Source organism: Tachyglossus aculeatus, chromosome 9, assembly GCF_015852505.1.
Source record: "Tachyglossus aculeatus isolate mTacAcu1 chromosome 9, mTacAcu1.pri, whole genome shotgun sequence".
Lineage (NCBI taxonomy): Eukaryota > Metazoa > Chordata > Mammalia > Monotremata > Tachyglossidae > Tachyglossus > Tachyglossus aculeatus.
In genome coordinates this window covers 29,066,688-29,082,607 of record NC_052074.1, presented here as the reverse complement: position 1 = coordinate 29,082,607, position 15,920 = coordinate 29,066,688, and the positions used below count along the sequence as shown (strand labels likewise).

General features: G+C 42.9%; 1 protein-coding gene across 1 annotated transcript in view; it reads left to right on the top strand.

Moving 5' to 3' along the window:
- PTCHD4 (patched domain containing 4) overlaps positions 1–15,920 on the top strand; it is a 106,172-nt gene that overhangs the window by 34,782 nt on the left and 55,470 nt on the right. The window contains exon 2 of the mRNA XM_038751779.1: positions 9,940–10,420. Coding sequence (XP_038607707.1) covers positions 9,940–10,420 — 481 coding nt within the window. The remainder of the gene's footprint in view (positions 1–9,939; positions 10,421–15,920) is intronic.

Sequence of the window (15,920 nt, the reverse complement as noted above, 5' to 3'; positions counted from 1 at the left end):
TAAAATATAAAATATTTCCTCATTTTCAGTGAATTCTCTGCCACATTCCCATTGCCCTTGTAATTTCTTTATACCTATCCTTTGATGACCCACTTAACAATTACACCTTCCTGCTTTCCCCTACAGTGTTAATGCCCATACCAAGCTTGAACTGATGCTCATGGTACTTGGTGTTCAAAGTACCAGGATTTATTTCTCATCATGTTAAAAAAAACCCATCTATGAGTCAGCCGGCTCCCTGACCCATAACTTCAAAATATCCTAGGCTATTTGGTAATCCAATATCGGATGTTTTTGAATTTTTTTAAATCCTACAATCTTTTACTGGACAGGATCTTTCAGTACTTCTCCTGCCCTTCACTCTTAGTTTTTTATGGATGGTCACATCCTTTTATTTCCCACTCAAATTTAACATTTCTAGATTTCTAAATGTTGCCTTTGGTTTCCTTTGCAGTTAATCTTTCTCACTGGTCCCGACATTGCTACTTCTTTAAGATTTCTTTATTTCAAAGTTTCTTTTTAGAACTCCAGACTGGTCTCCAATAGCCCCCATTTTATAATTCTTTTGGAAATGTCACTGCTACAGCTACTTGAGGTTCATCCTATGCCGTTGTCCTTTTTGTCAGGAAGGAGATTTTCCCATGCTTATCCAACTGTGGAAGCTAACAAGGAACTCAGTCAGTCAATGGTATTAACTGAGCTCTTACTGTGTGCAGAGCACACTGAACCAAGCATTTGGAACAGCACAATACCATAGAGAAGCAGCATGGAGTATACTGGTGATACTGAAAGGAGAAGTAGTAAGGAAAATGAGGACTTTGTCAGGGAAGGCCTTGTGGAGAAGATGTGATTTTAGGATGGCTTTGAAGGTGGCAAGAGCCTTGGTCTCTCAGATGCAGGAGAAGGAGTTCCATATCAGAGAGAGGTCATGGGCAAGAAGGCCATGATGACATTGATGAGATGGAGTTACAGTGAGTAGGTTGCCATTAAGGGAGTGAAATCTGTGGGCTACCTTGTAGGAAGAGATCCACGAGATAAGGTAGGGGGAAAGCTGACTGAGTGCCTTAAAACTGACGATAAGGAGTTTCCGTTCGATGTGGAAATAGATGGGCAACCATTGAAGAGTCTTCGGGGAGTGGGGAGAACTGAACCTTTTTAAAAAATGATTTGGGTGGCAGAGTGAAGTAAGGACTGAAGTCAGGAGAGACAAGAGGCTGGGAGGTCAGAGAGGAGGCCGAAGCATCTGTCGAGTTGAGATATAAGTGCTTTGCTCAGCATAGTAGCAGTTTGTATGGAAGTGAAAGGGCGGATTTTAAAGATGTCTTTAGGTAAAATGAACAAGACTTGGTGACACTGAATATGTGGGATAAATGAAAGAGATGAATCTAAGATCATACCAAGGTTACAGATTTGTGAGACAGGGAGGGTTGGTGATGCCACCTACAGTGATGGGGAAGACAGAGGACAGGGTTTGGGTGGGAAGATAGAAGTTCGGTTTTGGACATGTTAAATTTGAGGTGTTGGGACATCCTCTAAACTGTAAGTTCACCCTGAATATTGTAAACTCGTTGTGGGCAGGGAATGTGTTAGTACAGTGCTCTGCACATAGTACGTGCTCAATAAATATGATTGCTTGATTGATAAGGATAGAGATCTGGGCTGGAGAGGTAGATTTGGGAGTCATCTGCATAAAGTAAATGAGTTCTCCAAGAGAGTGGGTGTAGATGGGGAATAGAAGAGATTCCAGAATGGAACCTCGAGGGACTCCCAGAGATAGAGGGTGGGAGGTGGAAGTGGAGCCAGCAAAAGAGATAGAGAAGGTGTGGTGAGAGAGACAGGAGGAGAAACAGGAGAGGTTCACAGTGAGAGTGAAGCCAAGGTTAGATAGTTCTGAGAAATATTGCTTCCATTTCATTCCCTTCATTCCACAGAAACTGCCCTCTCAAAGATCACAAATGATCTCCTTCTTGCCAAATCCAGTGGCCTCTACTCCATCCTGATTCTCCGTAACCTCTCAGCTGCCTTCAGTGGGATGAAAGTCATTGTTGGGAAGTTCAGGGGAAGAAATGATTTAGGTGGGAAGATGAGGACTTCTGTTGTCCCTTAGAGAACTCATTTGCTCCCATGGCTTCAACTACCATCTTTATTTGGATGATTCCCAGATCTACATCTCCAGCCCTGATCTCTCTCTACCTCTTTAGTCTTCCATTTCCTCCTGCCTTCAGGACATTTCTACTTAGATGTCCCACTGACACTTCAAACTTACTCTGTCCAATGGGATGTTAGTCCTAATAGGATGCTGGTATATGAGCAAAAGATTCAGAAGGAACTTGACTATGAGGAAAAACCACAAATATCGTCACCTGTGGGAAGGAATGAGCACATCCAAAAAGTCCAGTTCTTCACACCTGCGGTTTGGAAAGGACAGATGGACCTGTACCGTCTTTTCATTTTACACATGCACCCTGGATAGGAATCTATCCTTCTCTGCCCATTCTGTTCTCTCTTGTTTTATGTATCCATTTTGCTGATTACAAACTCTGCTTCTATGACAGATTACAAATAATACCTTAGTTTTTGTATCGCGCTCTTATTTCCAAAGAGGTCTCACAGTTCTTATTTCATTTTTGCCCTGTGAGGGAGGCAGAAAGGAAAGTATTTTATCCCCATTTTGCCGATGAGCAAACTGAGGTACAGAGAAGGAGAGTGACTTGCCCCTGGTTGTACAGCAGTCTGGTGTCAGAGTTTGGACTCGAACCCAGGTCTCTCGACTTCGGGTGCAGTGCTCTTCTACTACACCACACTGCCTGACAGTGAATCATATTTTCTTTAAGGAATTTATTGAGTTGATGTGGTACTGAAACAATTGCTGAGATTGAAATCTCTTTACTTTGTAGTACATCCCTCTTCATGTTCATTGTCCCTCTTCTACCAGACTCATATTGATCTTCTCTCCAGATGTACCTGGAAGATTTCCATTTAGAATATTCTGTAAGATTAAATTTAGGAGCCTAATAGCACCATCATTATCAATAGTGAACCCTTCATAATCAACATCTGATTGATGCTCTTATATGGTCCTAAATGTGGTCCAGTACGGAATCTATGTAGAAAGACATCTGGATGAGAGGTGCAGCAAAGAAGCTAAATTTTCCATTCAATATAAAATATGTACTTGAGAAACTCGATCGAGAGGCGACACGAGGGAAAAAGGCAAGAAAATGCTGAAAATCCAATGCTGCCGTTATGCATTGTGTTAAGATGACATTTCAACGTGCAGATCTAAATGAAATGAATTCACTTGAGGTGAGAAGGTGGAGTTTGCATCTGCCTGAGCCTTCTTTCAGGACTCACATTCGAGAAGACCATGCAGAATGTTCTGGTCCGGGATTTGATCCTGGAACAGAGTTAGGAGAGAAAGGAGAGCTCTTATTTGGAAACTAATCTTGATGGACTCTTTGGGCCGGAGGGTTGTCAGTGGTTGAGAAGCAGCCCAGTCTAGTGGAAAAAACACAGGCTTAAGAGTCTGAGGACTTGGATTTTACTCCTGGGTCCGCCACTTGCCTGTTGTTTGTCCTTGGGCAATCACTTCACTTTTCTATGCCTCCTTTTCCTCATCTGGAAAATGTGGATTTAGACTGTGAACCCCTTGTGGGACATGTTAGCTTATATCTACCCCAACGCTTAGTACAGTGCCTGGCACATAGTAGTCACTTAATGGATACCATAAGAAGAAGAGATAAAAATGTGCTGAATCGAGAAATTTCTATCATTGTTCCTTCTAGACTATAAGCTTGTTGTGGGCAGGGAATGTGTCTACCAACTCTGTTATAATGTACTCTCCCGAGCACTTATCAATCAGTCAATCATATTTATTGAGCACTTACTGTGTGCAGAGCACCGTACCAGGCACTTGGGAGAGTACGCTATAACAGTTGGTAGACAGGTTCCCCACCCACAACCAATGCAGTGCTCGGCACACAGCACTCAATAAATATGATTGATTGATTGGATTGTTCTACTTGTATTCCTCTTTAAAATCCTCCTGCTTGTATGTTTCTTTGGACAGATTTCTTTTAATAATAATAATAATAATGGCATTTATTAAGCGCTTACTATGTGTGAAGCACTGCTCTAAGTGCTGAATAATGATGGCATTTGCTAAGCGCTTACTATGTGCAAAGCATTGTTCTAAGCGCTGGGGGGGATACAAAGTGATCAGGTTGCCCCAAGTGGGGCTCACAGTCTTCATTCCATTTTACAGATGAGGTAACTGAGGCTCCGAGAAGTTAAGTGACTTGCCCAAGGTCACACAGCAGACATGTGGTGGAGCCGGGATTCGAACCCATGACCTCTGACTCCAAAGCCCATGCTCTTTCCATTGAGCCACACTGCTGCTTTTCTGCTAAAAAGGCAGCTAAGAGTCTCAGAATTTCCAATAACCTTGCAGTGTATGCTTCAGGGGAAATCGATGGAATGTGAATAACAATCCATTGTCTTAGGCGGGATCTGTGCTGCTGAACCATCCTGCAGTGATAGAAAACACTTGAATGTCAACACGGCAAATATACGGAGTAAATATGACACTTGCCCTATTATTTCAAAACAGTACCTGGGGACCTTTCACTGCACAATTCCCTCTGACGTGAATAGGAAGCCCACACCACTCAGCACTCTGGTTCCCCTCTGTCCTTTGATTTTTACCACTGAATATCAAATTTCCTCTTGAGAAACAGTGTGGCCTAGGGATTAGGAGCACAGGCCTGGAAGTCAGAAGGACCTGGGTTCTGATCCCAGCTTTGCCACTTGTCTGCTGTGTGACCTTGGTCAAATCACTTCAATTCCCTGTGTCTGTTATCTGTAAATCGGAGATTAAGATTGTGAGCCTTATGTGGGACAGGGACTGTGTCCAACCCGATTATCTTGTATCTACCCCAGTGCTTAGAAGAGTGCCTTAGAACAAATACCACAGTTATCATTGTTGTTATTATAACTATTATTATTCAGGCCTTTAAGCCCCTGGAGTAATCTGGGCCTGACTGGGGATCAGTTAGGATTTCTGTGAGTCCTAGGACTTTGGCTTCTCAAGGTGATGAAAAAAATCTTAAGGTCAAATCTGTTCTAACACCTAAAACTACTCTGTGAACCTAAAGGATATTAGGAGGTGACTTTAGAAGAGGTTTACTAAGATCAGTTTCTTTCCATTTTTTTATGGTATTTGTTAAGCACTTACTATGTGCCAAGCACTATTCTAAGTGCAAGGGTAGTTACAAGGTAATCAGGTTGTCCCACTTGGGGCTCACAGTCTTAGTCCTCATTTTACAGATGAGGTAACTGAGGCACGGAGAAGTTAAGTGGCTTGCCCAAGGCCACACAGCATACAAGTGGGGGAGCCAGGATTAGAACCCCTGTCCTCTGACTCCCAAGCCTGGTCTCTTGCCATTAAGCCATGTTGCTTTGGGGGTAGGAGTGAATTGGTACTTGAGGATGAGCTCTGAATGTGGTCTCATGGATGCAAATAATTTATTTTATCCCAGTCACATGTAAAGGAATGGTAACAGGAGATTGTGGTTAGGAGTAGATGAATGTGGCATTACTACAAATGGAAGACAGTGAGAAGCAGTGTGGCTTAGTTGATAGACCGCAAGCCTGGGAGTCAGAAGGCATGGGTTCTAATTCTGGCTCTGCCACTTGTCTGCTGTGTGACCTCGGGCAAGTCACTTCACTTCTCTGTGCCTCAGTTCCCTCATCTGTAAAATGGAGATTAAGACTGTGAGCCTCATATGGGGCAGGGACCGAGTATAACCTGATTTGCTTATACCCACCCCAGCACTTAGAACAGTGTCTGGTGCATAACTAAGTGCTTAACAAATACCATGAAAAAATAAAGATAGGGATGGAGAAAGGGTTCAGGGCATGTTGCCATCCTAGAGGAGCCATCCATACTCTTCAAGGGATGCTATCATCGATCAACAGCCCCATCTAACAGTGACCTGTTGCAGACTCTGGTCTGTATATGGTAAGCACTCAATAAATACCACTGATTGATTAATTTGCCATGATTCAGGGGAGCTATAGCAGCAGAGGAGGGGGCCAAAGAAGACTTAACTCAGCCCTGTTGGTGGGTACAAGTGAAGATTTTGCATGCAGAAAGGGTCAGGTTAAAAAAAATGACAAATATGTTCATGACCTTCTCTAGAGGTCCAATGGGCTATGGAGGCTTTCAAAAGATGTGTTAGGGAGAGGGCAGAAGGTCTAAGAAATTCAAGTGTGCTATAAGCTGAGGATTTCCCAGGCAGGCACATTTTTGCAGGTAATTGGGCATTTCGGGGACCACTTATTTTTATAAATCCATCTCTGTAAGAGAAGCAGCATGGCTCAGTGGGTAGAACATAGTCCTGGGAGCCAGAAGGACCTGGGTTCTAATCCTGGCTCTGCCACTTGTCTGCTGTGTGACCTTGGATAAATCACTTCACTTATCTAGGCTTCAGCTCCCTTATATGAAGATTTAAGACTGGGAGCCCCATGTGGGACAGGGACTGTGTAAAGCCCTGTTTGTAACCACCCCAGCACTTGAAACAGTGTCTGGTGCAAACTAGGCGCTTAGCAAATACCACAGTTATTATTTTATTAGTTGTTGAAAACCTGACTGTAGAATATTAGACAAGTGGATGAACTGAGTAAGGGGCAGTGATTCTGACCTGGATTCAACTGAGTGGGTTTCTGGTGGTCCAATTTCTTTGGGATCAAGAATGAAGGAGATAAACTATTCCCAATTTACATGAACGGCCAGCAATTTCCAGGTCTGAGGAAGTCCTCCAGGGGATTTGCCCCACTGAGGCAGTATTCTTTCCAAAACGTTGGCCTCTAAACCTCTTCTTTTATTTTAAGTTTGTGTTTACTATGTGCTAAGCACCAGATTAGTTGCAAAGATATCAGATTGAATGCAGTCCTTTGAATTAGAGTCAGGGCAAGGATTAAGATTCATTTCTCTGTAGAGTTAGGGTTAATTTTACAGATGAGGAAACAGACTCAAAGAGGTCAAGCAACTTACCCAGGAAGCAGGTCTGTGGTTCAGCTGAGACAAGAATGAAGGTACATTGATTCCCAATCCTATCTTGGTTCTATCCACTAAACCACACTGCCTCTCTCCATTCCTAGAAGTCATGTTTGGGGATTAATTACCAAAAAATATTTCAGTCTTTTAGTACTTTCTGACTGCCATCCGAGGTTCCCAGAGACTTTTAATCCATTTCATCCTGTCTGTTCTCTTCATTTAAACATAGTGAAGGGAGACAATGAAACATTTTTTTAAATTTGTGATTTTCTAAATAAAATCTGGCAACCTCAAGAAAGGGGAATTAATAAAATCCACTGAGGATGTGTTATTTAAAAAGCTATATTTAGGCTACTTTGAAAAAGTATGCTTTTTGGCCAGGTATAACCTCAATATTCCCTTTGATCCATTATGATCTGCCAGATGACTCCTAAGGGACTCATTAATCTTCAGATTATTCATCCGCTAAAAGTCCCTCAGAAATCTTTGACTAAAATGAATGCTGGTGATGGAAGCATTGCTAAATAAAGGAGTTCAGTCTTTTAGGATCTTTTTCCCTTGGTGCCCAAAGGTTTAAATCAGCATTAAAGAGCCACTTTCAAAATAGCAATATTAATAACCTAAATGAATGAACAGCATCTGGAAAATGGTTAACCGGTCTCTCACTCTAGACTATAAACTCACTGTGGACAGGATACATATCTGTTATATTGTACTCTCCCAAGCACTTAGTATAGTGCACTGCACACAGTAAGTTCTAAATAAATGTGATTGAATGAAATGAACGAATCAACTCCGGATACAATAATATGTCCCAGTGCCCTCCTAATCTCTCTCCTGATTGTAGTCTGTGGATTATTTTTCCTCCCATGGGATTTCTTTTAGGCAGCTCCCTCAGGATATCAGGTCCAGTACATTTTTTTAATGGTATTTAAGTGCTTACTATGTGCCAGGCACTGTGCTAAGCACTGGGGTAGATGCAAACTAATCAAATTAGACACAGTCCCTGTCTGACACGGGGCTCAAAGTCTTAATCCCTAATTTACGGATGAGGTAACTGAGGCACAGGGAAGTGAAGTGACCTGCCCAAGGTCACTCACTCAATGGCAAGTAGCAGAGCCAGGATTCATACCGGTTTCTCTGTCTCTCAGGCCCGACCATTAGGTCAAGCTGCTTCTCATTACATGACTTAATTTTGGGCACACAGCAGGTTAGCGTCTGAAGTCAGACTCCGACCTAGACTTCTGGTTTCCGGAAGGACTCTCTGAGTCCTGACATGGTTTATTCTAATCCTGTTGGGAAAGATGGGCAAGAGCTTTGGGGGCTCTTCAAGTTTCTCTCTGATGATAAAGCAGCATGCTCAGATTTCAGGGGCAGGTAATGATTTGAGCCAGATTCTCATTGTTATATGAAGAGGCAATCCCAGGGAATGGGACCATTTAACAGCCCTCCTAAGGTCTCTTTTATGGCCATGTAATTTATCTTCAAGAATGGTGGCTTTCTACTGTCTCCACTCCTCTGTTTCTATCTCTGCAGTAACAGCTTGACTGTGTTAAGGGAAGGGCCCTTATGTATTTACTATGCTTGTGTGCCCAGCCCTTGGACAATTCAGGAAATAATTCCAGTATGGTTTGGGGAATGTTAGTAATAATAATAATAGTGGTATTTGTTAAGAGTTTACTATGTGCCAAGCATTGTTCTAAGCACTGAGGCAGATGCTCTGCACACTATAAGCCCTCAATAAATGCGATTGAATACAAGGCAATCAGGTTGGATACAGTCCCTGTCCCACAAGGGGCTCCCAGTCTTAATCTCCATTTTACAGATGAGGTAACTGAGGCCTAGAAAAGTGAAATGACTTGCCCAAGGTCACACAGCAGAGCTGTGGCAGAGCCAGGATCAGAACCCATGTCCTTTGACTCCCAAGCCTGTGCTCTTTCCACTAGGCCATGCTGCTTCTCTATTGGATCTCATAATCTTTCCTATTAGGCTAATATCAGACTGTGGGCAGGGAATGTGCCCTACCCATGCTGTGGCATTGTACTCTCTCAAGTGCTTAGTACATACCATTGTAGAAGCAGCATGGCCTAGTGGATAGAGCAGGGGCCCGGGAGTCAGAAAGTCATGGATTCTAATCCCAGCTTCCTGACTTGCCCGTTTCTGTGCCTCCATTCTCTCATCTGTAAAATGAGGATTAAGACCCTGAGCCCTTTGTGGGACAGGGACTTTGTCCAACCCCATCATCATGTACATGTTTTGCTTTATTGTCTGTCTCCCCCTTCTAGACTGTGAGCCCATTGGTGGGTAGGGACCGTCTCTAGATGTTGCCGACTTGTACTTCCCAAGCGCTTAGTACAGTGCTCTGCACACAGTAAGCACTCAATAAATACTATTGAATGAATGAATTAATCTATTTGCTCCAGTGCTTAGTACAGTACCTGGGCACATAGTAGGCATGTAGCAAATACCATAATTATTATTATTTTTTATTATTGTTGATGATGATACCAGACAAGAGGGAGAATGCAAGGAGCATAGCTCCAAGAGCTTACCAGCCGGCTGCCAGGACAGGATGATCTCACTGGGGCTAGGGGCATCATTCAGTCAGTCAGTCATATTTATTGAGTGCTTACTGTGTGCAGAGCACTGTAATAAGCAACCTGCATGTGTGAGGGAAAATTTTCCACCTCCCCGTACCTGGCGTGGCACTGACCACGTTGCATAGCGCTTCCGTGAGACCAAAGTCATTCCAAGTGGCCTCCTAGTTGACCATCTTTGTCATCTTTGCCGTGGCCTCCCACCTATTAGCCCAAGCAGACTTGGCTCTCCCTTGTGGGCCGCTCACCCCATCCTGATGCCCTCCTCCTTGTCTCTCCCCCCAGGACGGGAGGAGCAGCTTTATCGGCCACCAGCTCGGCGGCGTCCTCGAAGCGCCTAACAGCAAGGACCAGCGGGTCAAGTCGGCCCGAGCCGTGCAGATCACGTACTACCTCCAGACGCACGGCTCGGCCTCCCAGGACCGCATCAGCGAGAAGTGGGAGGGCGAGTTCTGCAAGCTCATGGCGAGGCTGGGGCAGGAGCAGAGAGCCTTGCAGCTCTACTCTCTGGCCTCCTTCAGCCTCTGGAGGGACTTCCACAAGACCAGCCTCCTGGCCCGCAGCCCCATCCTGGTCAGCCTGGTGCTGATCCTGGCCACGGCCACCTTGTCCAGCTCCATGAAGGACTGTCTGCGCAGCAAGCCCTTCCTGGGCATCCTGGGCGTGCTCACCGTCTGCATCGCCAGCGTCACGGCTGCAGGTATATTCTTCATCACCGATGGCAAGTACAACTCCACCCTGCTGGGAGTCCCCTTCTTCGCAATGGGTAAATAAGGCCTTTCCTGGCCCTTGGTTCGACATGGGGGTGCATGTGTGTGGGAGGGTGGGGTGGGTGGCAAACTCCTGCACTTGCTCCTTCTTGTTCTTTCCCCTGCAAGAGATTTATTTATTATTTATTTTAATGCTATTTGTTCATCACTTACAATATGTCAGGCAATGCAGCAGGTGTGTGTCTGATAGGGACCAAACTCTTCCGCTTGCCCCTTCTCGTTGTTTCCCCTACGAGTGATTTATTTATTATTAATTTTGCTCATGGCTTACTATGCGCATAGCAATACTGTGTGCAGGTGGCGGGGGACGGGGGCAAACTCTTTCAGGTTTGTGATTCTTCAGTCGATCAGTCAGCAGTGTTGAGTGCTCACTGTGTGCAGAGCACTGTATTAGGGTCTTGGGGGAGTTCAGTAGAGTAGGCAGACATGATCCCTATCCTCAGGGATCTTGCAATGGATCTTTGCCTTTTTGTGTAGCCTCACACAACCTCAGTGCCTCCCCATTTCCTCTCAAAATCTGACAATCAGACTAGCTCATCCTTCTTTTGAACAAATCATGAAAACATCTATCATACTGTAGCTTTTGTTTTTCACAGCATCCTGTCTCCACGAAATATCTCTCTTCTTATTGGTTTGATTTCCAAATTTGTCAAAAGCCTATTTTCACCTTTTCACCCAAATAATGACTGCTGATGAACTCTGTTTGCCGAAGTGGTGGCTCCTAAGTGAATCTGGCCAAGAAAAGGCTATTTCCTGAACCTTGATCTCATTTTATGCTACCTCTGGACTGTTTCCATTCATTTGGTATTTGGCGTTGTAGTAATAGTACTAATAGCAGCATGACTAGTAGTAGCAGAATTCCCCTCTAGACTGTAACCTCACTGTGGGCATGGAATGTAGCTGTTCATTGCTGTATTCTCCCAAGCGCCTAGTACAGAAGAAGCATGGCTTAGTGGAAAGAGCACGGGCTTGGGAGTCAGAGAACGTGGGTTCTAATCCTGGCTCTGCCACTTGTCTGCTGTGTGACCTTGGGCAAGTCACATAACTTCTCTGTGCCTCAGTTACCTCATCTGTAAAATGGGGGGTTAAAAGTGTGAGCCCCACGTGGGACAATTTGATTACCCTGTATCTACCCCAGTGCTTGGCACATAGTAAGCACTTAACAAATTCCATAATTATTATTACAGTGCTCTGCGCATGGTATGTGCTCAATAAACAAAATTGAATGAATGAATAGTAATAGTGGCATTAGTAATAATAGTAGCATTATTAATAGTAGCAGGAGCACCAGGAGTAGTAACATCAGTAGTAGAGGCATTGCTAATAGCTGTAGTACTCAGTATTAACTGGTAGCAGTAGCACTAGGAATTGTAGCATCCGTAGTAGTAACATTAATAGTTGTAGCATTAACTAGGAGCGGTAGGAGAAGCAGCGTTAACTAGTAGCAGTAGAATTATCAGTAGTAAAAGCAGTAGTAGCTGTATTTATTAAGCTCCCCCTCCCCACCCCACAGTATTTGTGTATATATGTACATATTTATAATTCTATTTATTTTATTAATGATGTGTATACATCTATAACTCTATATTGATGCCTGTCTACTTGTTTTGTTGCCTGTCTCCCCGCTTCTAGACTGTGAGCCTGTTGTTGGGTAGGGGTTGTCTCTATTTGTTGAAGAATTGTACTTTCCAAGCACATAGTATGGTGCTCAGCACCTAGTAAGTGCTCAATAAATATGATTGAATGAATGTACTAATAATCAGTGGGAGAAATGTGCCCCATGGCCTTAAGGAGCTTGTTTTCCAACAGGGGAGATGGATATAAAAATTATAACACCCCCTTCTGTGTTGCCTCTGCACTTGGATCTGAACATGATATGTATATATCTGTAATTTATTTTAATGTCTGTCTCCCCTTTTTCCGCTTCTAGACTGTAAAGTCCTTGTGAGCAGGGATCATGTCTACCAACACCCCTCTAGACTGCAAGCTTGTTGAGAGCAGGGAATGTGTGTTTACTGTTATTTTGTACTCTTCCAAGCAACTAGTACAGTGGTCTGCACACAGTAAATGCTCAATAAATACGATTGAATGGGTGAATTGTAGCGTACTCTCCCAAGTACTTAGTGCAGTGTTCTGTGCACAATAAGTGGTCAGTAAATACCATTGAGTGATAGTGATCAGAATAAATAATTGGGTGTACAATTGAATATACGTATATTCCCAAGATAGATGCCTATGTAAACTCTAATGTTGCCTTCTTGTCCGCTTTAAGTTGTTGTGTGCTACTGCTTTCTTCCATTGATTTTTGCAAGCTAATTCTTTTTGCTTCTTTTTATTCTTTTAGATAAAACAAAGCAGTACTAAGTGATTCTCTCTCTCACAAGATTAACATATTTTTCCCCAATAAGGGCTTCTTTGCCATGGCTAGTTGTCTATCCACACTTTTTACAGTGTAATACTGCTTGTATTCAAGCTGTATTGCCCTTTCTTCTTTTTCTCTTTAGTTTTGATCCAAATTTGGGTCCTCTCTACCACATAACCATGTATATTTTTATTTTTCCACATCAATGCCATTATATAATGAAATAGCTGCACCTAGTGGACATTTTAATGGTTTTGTTTAAATCCAATTCATCCACTTCCAGGTTGCTTTATTTAGTACAGTTTCTGTTGTATTTCAAACCAAGCAAGATTGCACTGTGTCTACTTAAGGTCCATGAAGAATTTTCATAAGCCTTTGAGCCTACCCAGAATTGTGGAGCATTGCTAATGCTCCGATGAGTGTCCTTTCCATACCAAATACTGTGCATGGTGGAATTAGGGAGAATCCCTCACAAAGCATCTTCTGAATCATACATCATGTTGTCAGGACAACTTAAAAAACAATGGGGTCCCCAATTATTTTCTAAGGCTTCCTGCTGGGTAAAATGCTATGATGGCTATCGCCTTTCAATCACTGGTATTTACTGAGTGCTTACTGTGTGCAGAGCACTATACTAAGAGCTGGGGAGAATACACCACCCAAATGGGTGGGAGAGACTGTGACCTTGTTGTGGTCAGGGAATGCGTGTACCAACTCTGTTATACTGTATACTCTTCAAAGCATTTAGTACAGTAGTCTGCACATAATAATGTAATAATTGTGGTATTTAAGTGCTTACTATGTGCCAAGCACTGCACTAACCATTGCGGTAGATACAAGGCAATTGGGTTGGACAACAATAGAGAAGTAGCATAGCCTAGTGGATAGAGCATGGGCCTGGGACAGAAGGTCCTGGGTTCTAGTCCATGTTCTTCCACTTGTCTGCTATGTGACCTTGGGCAAATCACTTCTCTGTGCCTCACTTATAATCCTGACTAAGATTAAGACTGTGAGACAGGGCATGTGTCCAACCTGATTACCTTGTATCTCCTCCTGCCTTTAGAAAAGAGCCTGGCACATAGTAAGCAAATGAACAAATACCACAATTATTATTATTATAAATGCTATTAGTAAGCTCTCAGTAAATACCACTGATGATAATGATACGAGCACTGTAAAGAAGTGGCAGTAGCTTCCATTTCTTGAGGAGTGGAAGCCCCTCCAGATTCATAGCTTTGATGCGTGAGCCATCTGCAAAAGCAATATGTCATAATCACCCTTAAATGTGTTGATTAACAGGAGAGTGTTTGTGTTCTTGGGTAATAGAACAATATATTCCTGTCACAGGACTACTTAAAAAATAGCCTATGGACGACAGCACTGGGCGAGGAAGAGAATGAGTGCCACAATGTGATAAAAAAAACTTCCATAAGGGTTTAACTTCAGCTTCACATATTTTAAAGGTAGGGCTTCATTAGAAGTTGTGTTGGGAATGTTCCGATAAGCTTGATACAAATGGGATGAGGGATGTCAGTGGAAAGAGGATGGATTGGGGAGTCAGGGCACCTGGATTTTAATTCCAGCCCCACCTCTTGTCTGATGTGTAACTTTGGATAAATCAATCTACTTCTCAGTGCCTCCATTTCTTCATCTGTAAAAAGAGGACTGAATACCTGCTCTTCCTCCCTATTTGACTTTGAGTACCATGTGGGACTGGGACAGTGTCCAGTCTGATTATCTTGAATCTACCTCAGTGCTTAGTACAGTGCTTGGCCCCAAATAAGTGCTTCACAGGTACCACATTTACTATTTTAATTACATTTGTTTTTCAAGCATGTATATTTAGCCTTGATGCCAAAAAGCAATCTGAAAAACAATTTGAGAAGAACCTAAGGCAGTTACTTTGTTGAAAACATTTCCTGTGGGGTAATCCTTGCTCCAATAGTTTTATTGAGCACGTAATTATTTGTGCAGCAATGTACTAGATATCTGGGAGATTACAATAAATGATGAAACGATAATAAAAAAAACTATACTTGTGGAATCCAAGCACTGTACAAAGTGAAACTGTTATCTTGTGGGCAGGGAATGTCTATGGTTGTACTATTCCAAGTGCTAAGTACAGTGTTCTGCACATAGTAAGTGCTCAATAAATACAATTGACTCACTGACTGACAACATTACCGTGTCAGACACAGTTCCTGTCTGACATAGGCCTCATAGTCTAAATAGGAGGGATAACAGGTATTGAATCCTTATTTTACAGATGAGGAAAAATGAAATACAGAGAAGTTAAGTGATTTTCCCAAGGTCACCCAGCTTTTCACTAGTTCATACTGCTTCCCTTCCCTGGAGAAGCTTACAATGTAGTGGGGAGACCGATATCAATCAGAACAGGTGGAAGAATATGGATATAGTTGGCAAAATCAAGGGTAATGGAAAAATTCAGGAATGTACTACAAACATTGATATATACCTAAGTGCTGGTGGTGGGGGTGGTATTGGAACACAAATTGATCAGGAGAGGTTGGACTTAACACCTGGAAAAGGTGAATTTAGGTGAAAATAACTTCTGAAGGAAGTGGGTTTGGATGAGGAATAATTCCTGACAGTGGTGTGTTTGGATAGAAATGACTCTTAAAGAGGTGGGTTTTCAGGAGTTGCACTCCACTCTTCTGCCTTGGCCCCTGATTTGTGTTGTTCCTACATCTTGGAATTCTCCCCCTTCCCCAAATCAAACACCACCACAATTTCCCCCTCCCCCAAAAGCCATCCAAAAATCCCAGTCCTCCCACAAGTCTTTCCTGATTGTCGAATCAGTCCAAAAGTCCTCTTTAACCCCCTTGCGTATTCATTTAGACCCATCCCTAGCATTTATTTGCATATGAAGATTTAATTGTACATTCAGTTATTTGTTCTGAGCCTACTATTAGTAAAGATTCTTCTATCTGGGTCTCCCCACCACATTAGTGAGTCAGCAACCTAGTGGGAAAGGAATGTGTCTTGTATTTTTTTTGTAATAATAATAATAATGTTGGTATTTGTCAAGCGCTTGCTATGTGCCAAGCACTGTTCTAAGCGCTGGGGAGGTTACGAGGTGATCAGGTTGTCCCACGGGAGGCTCTCACAATTTT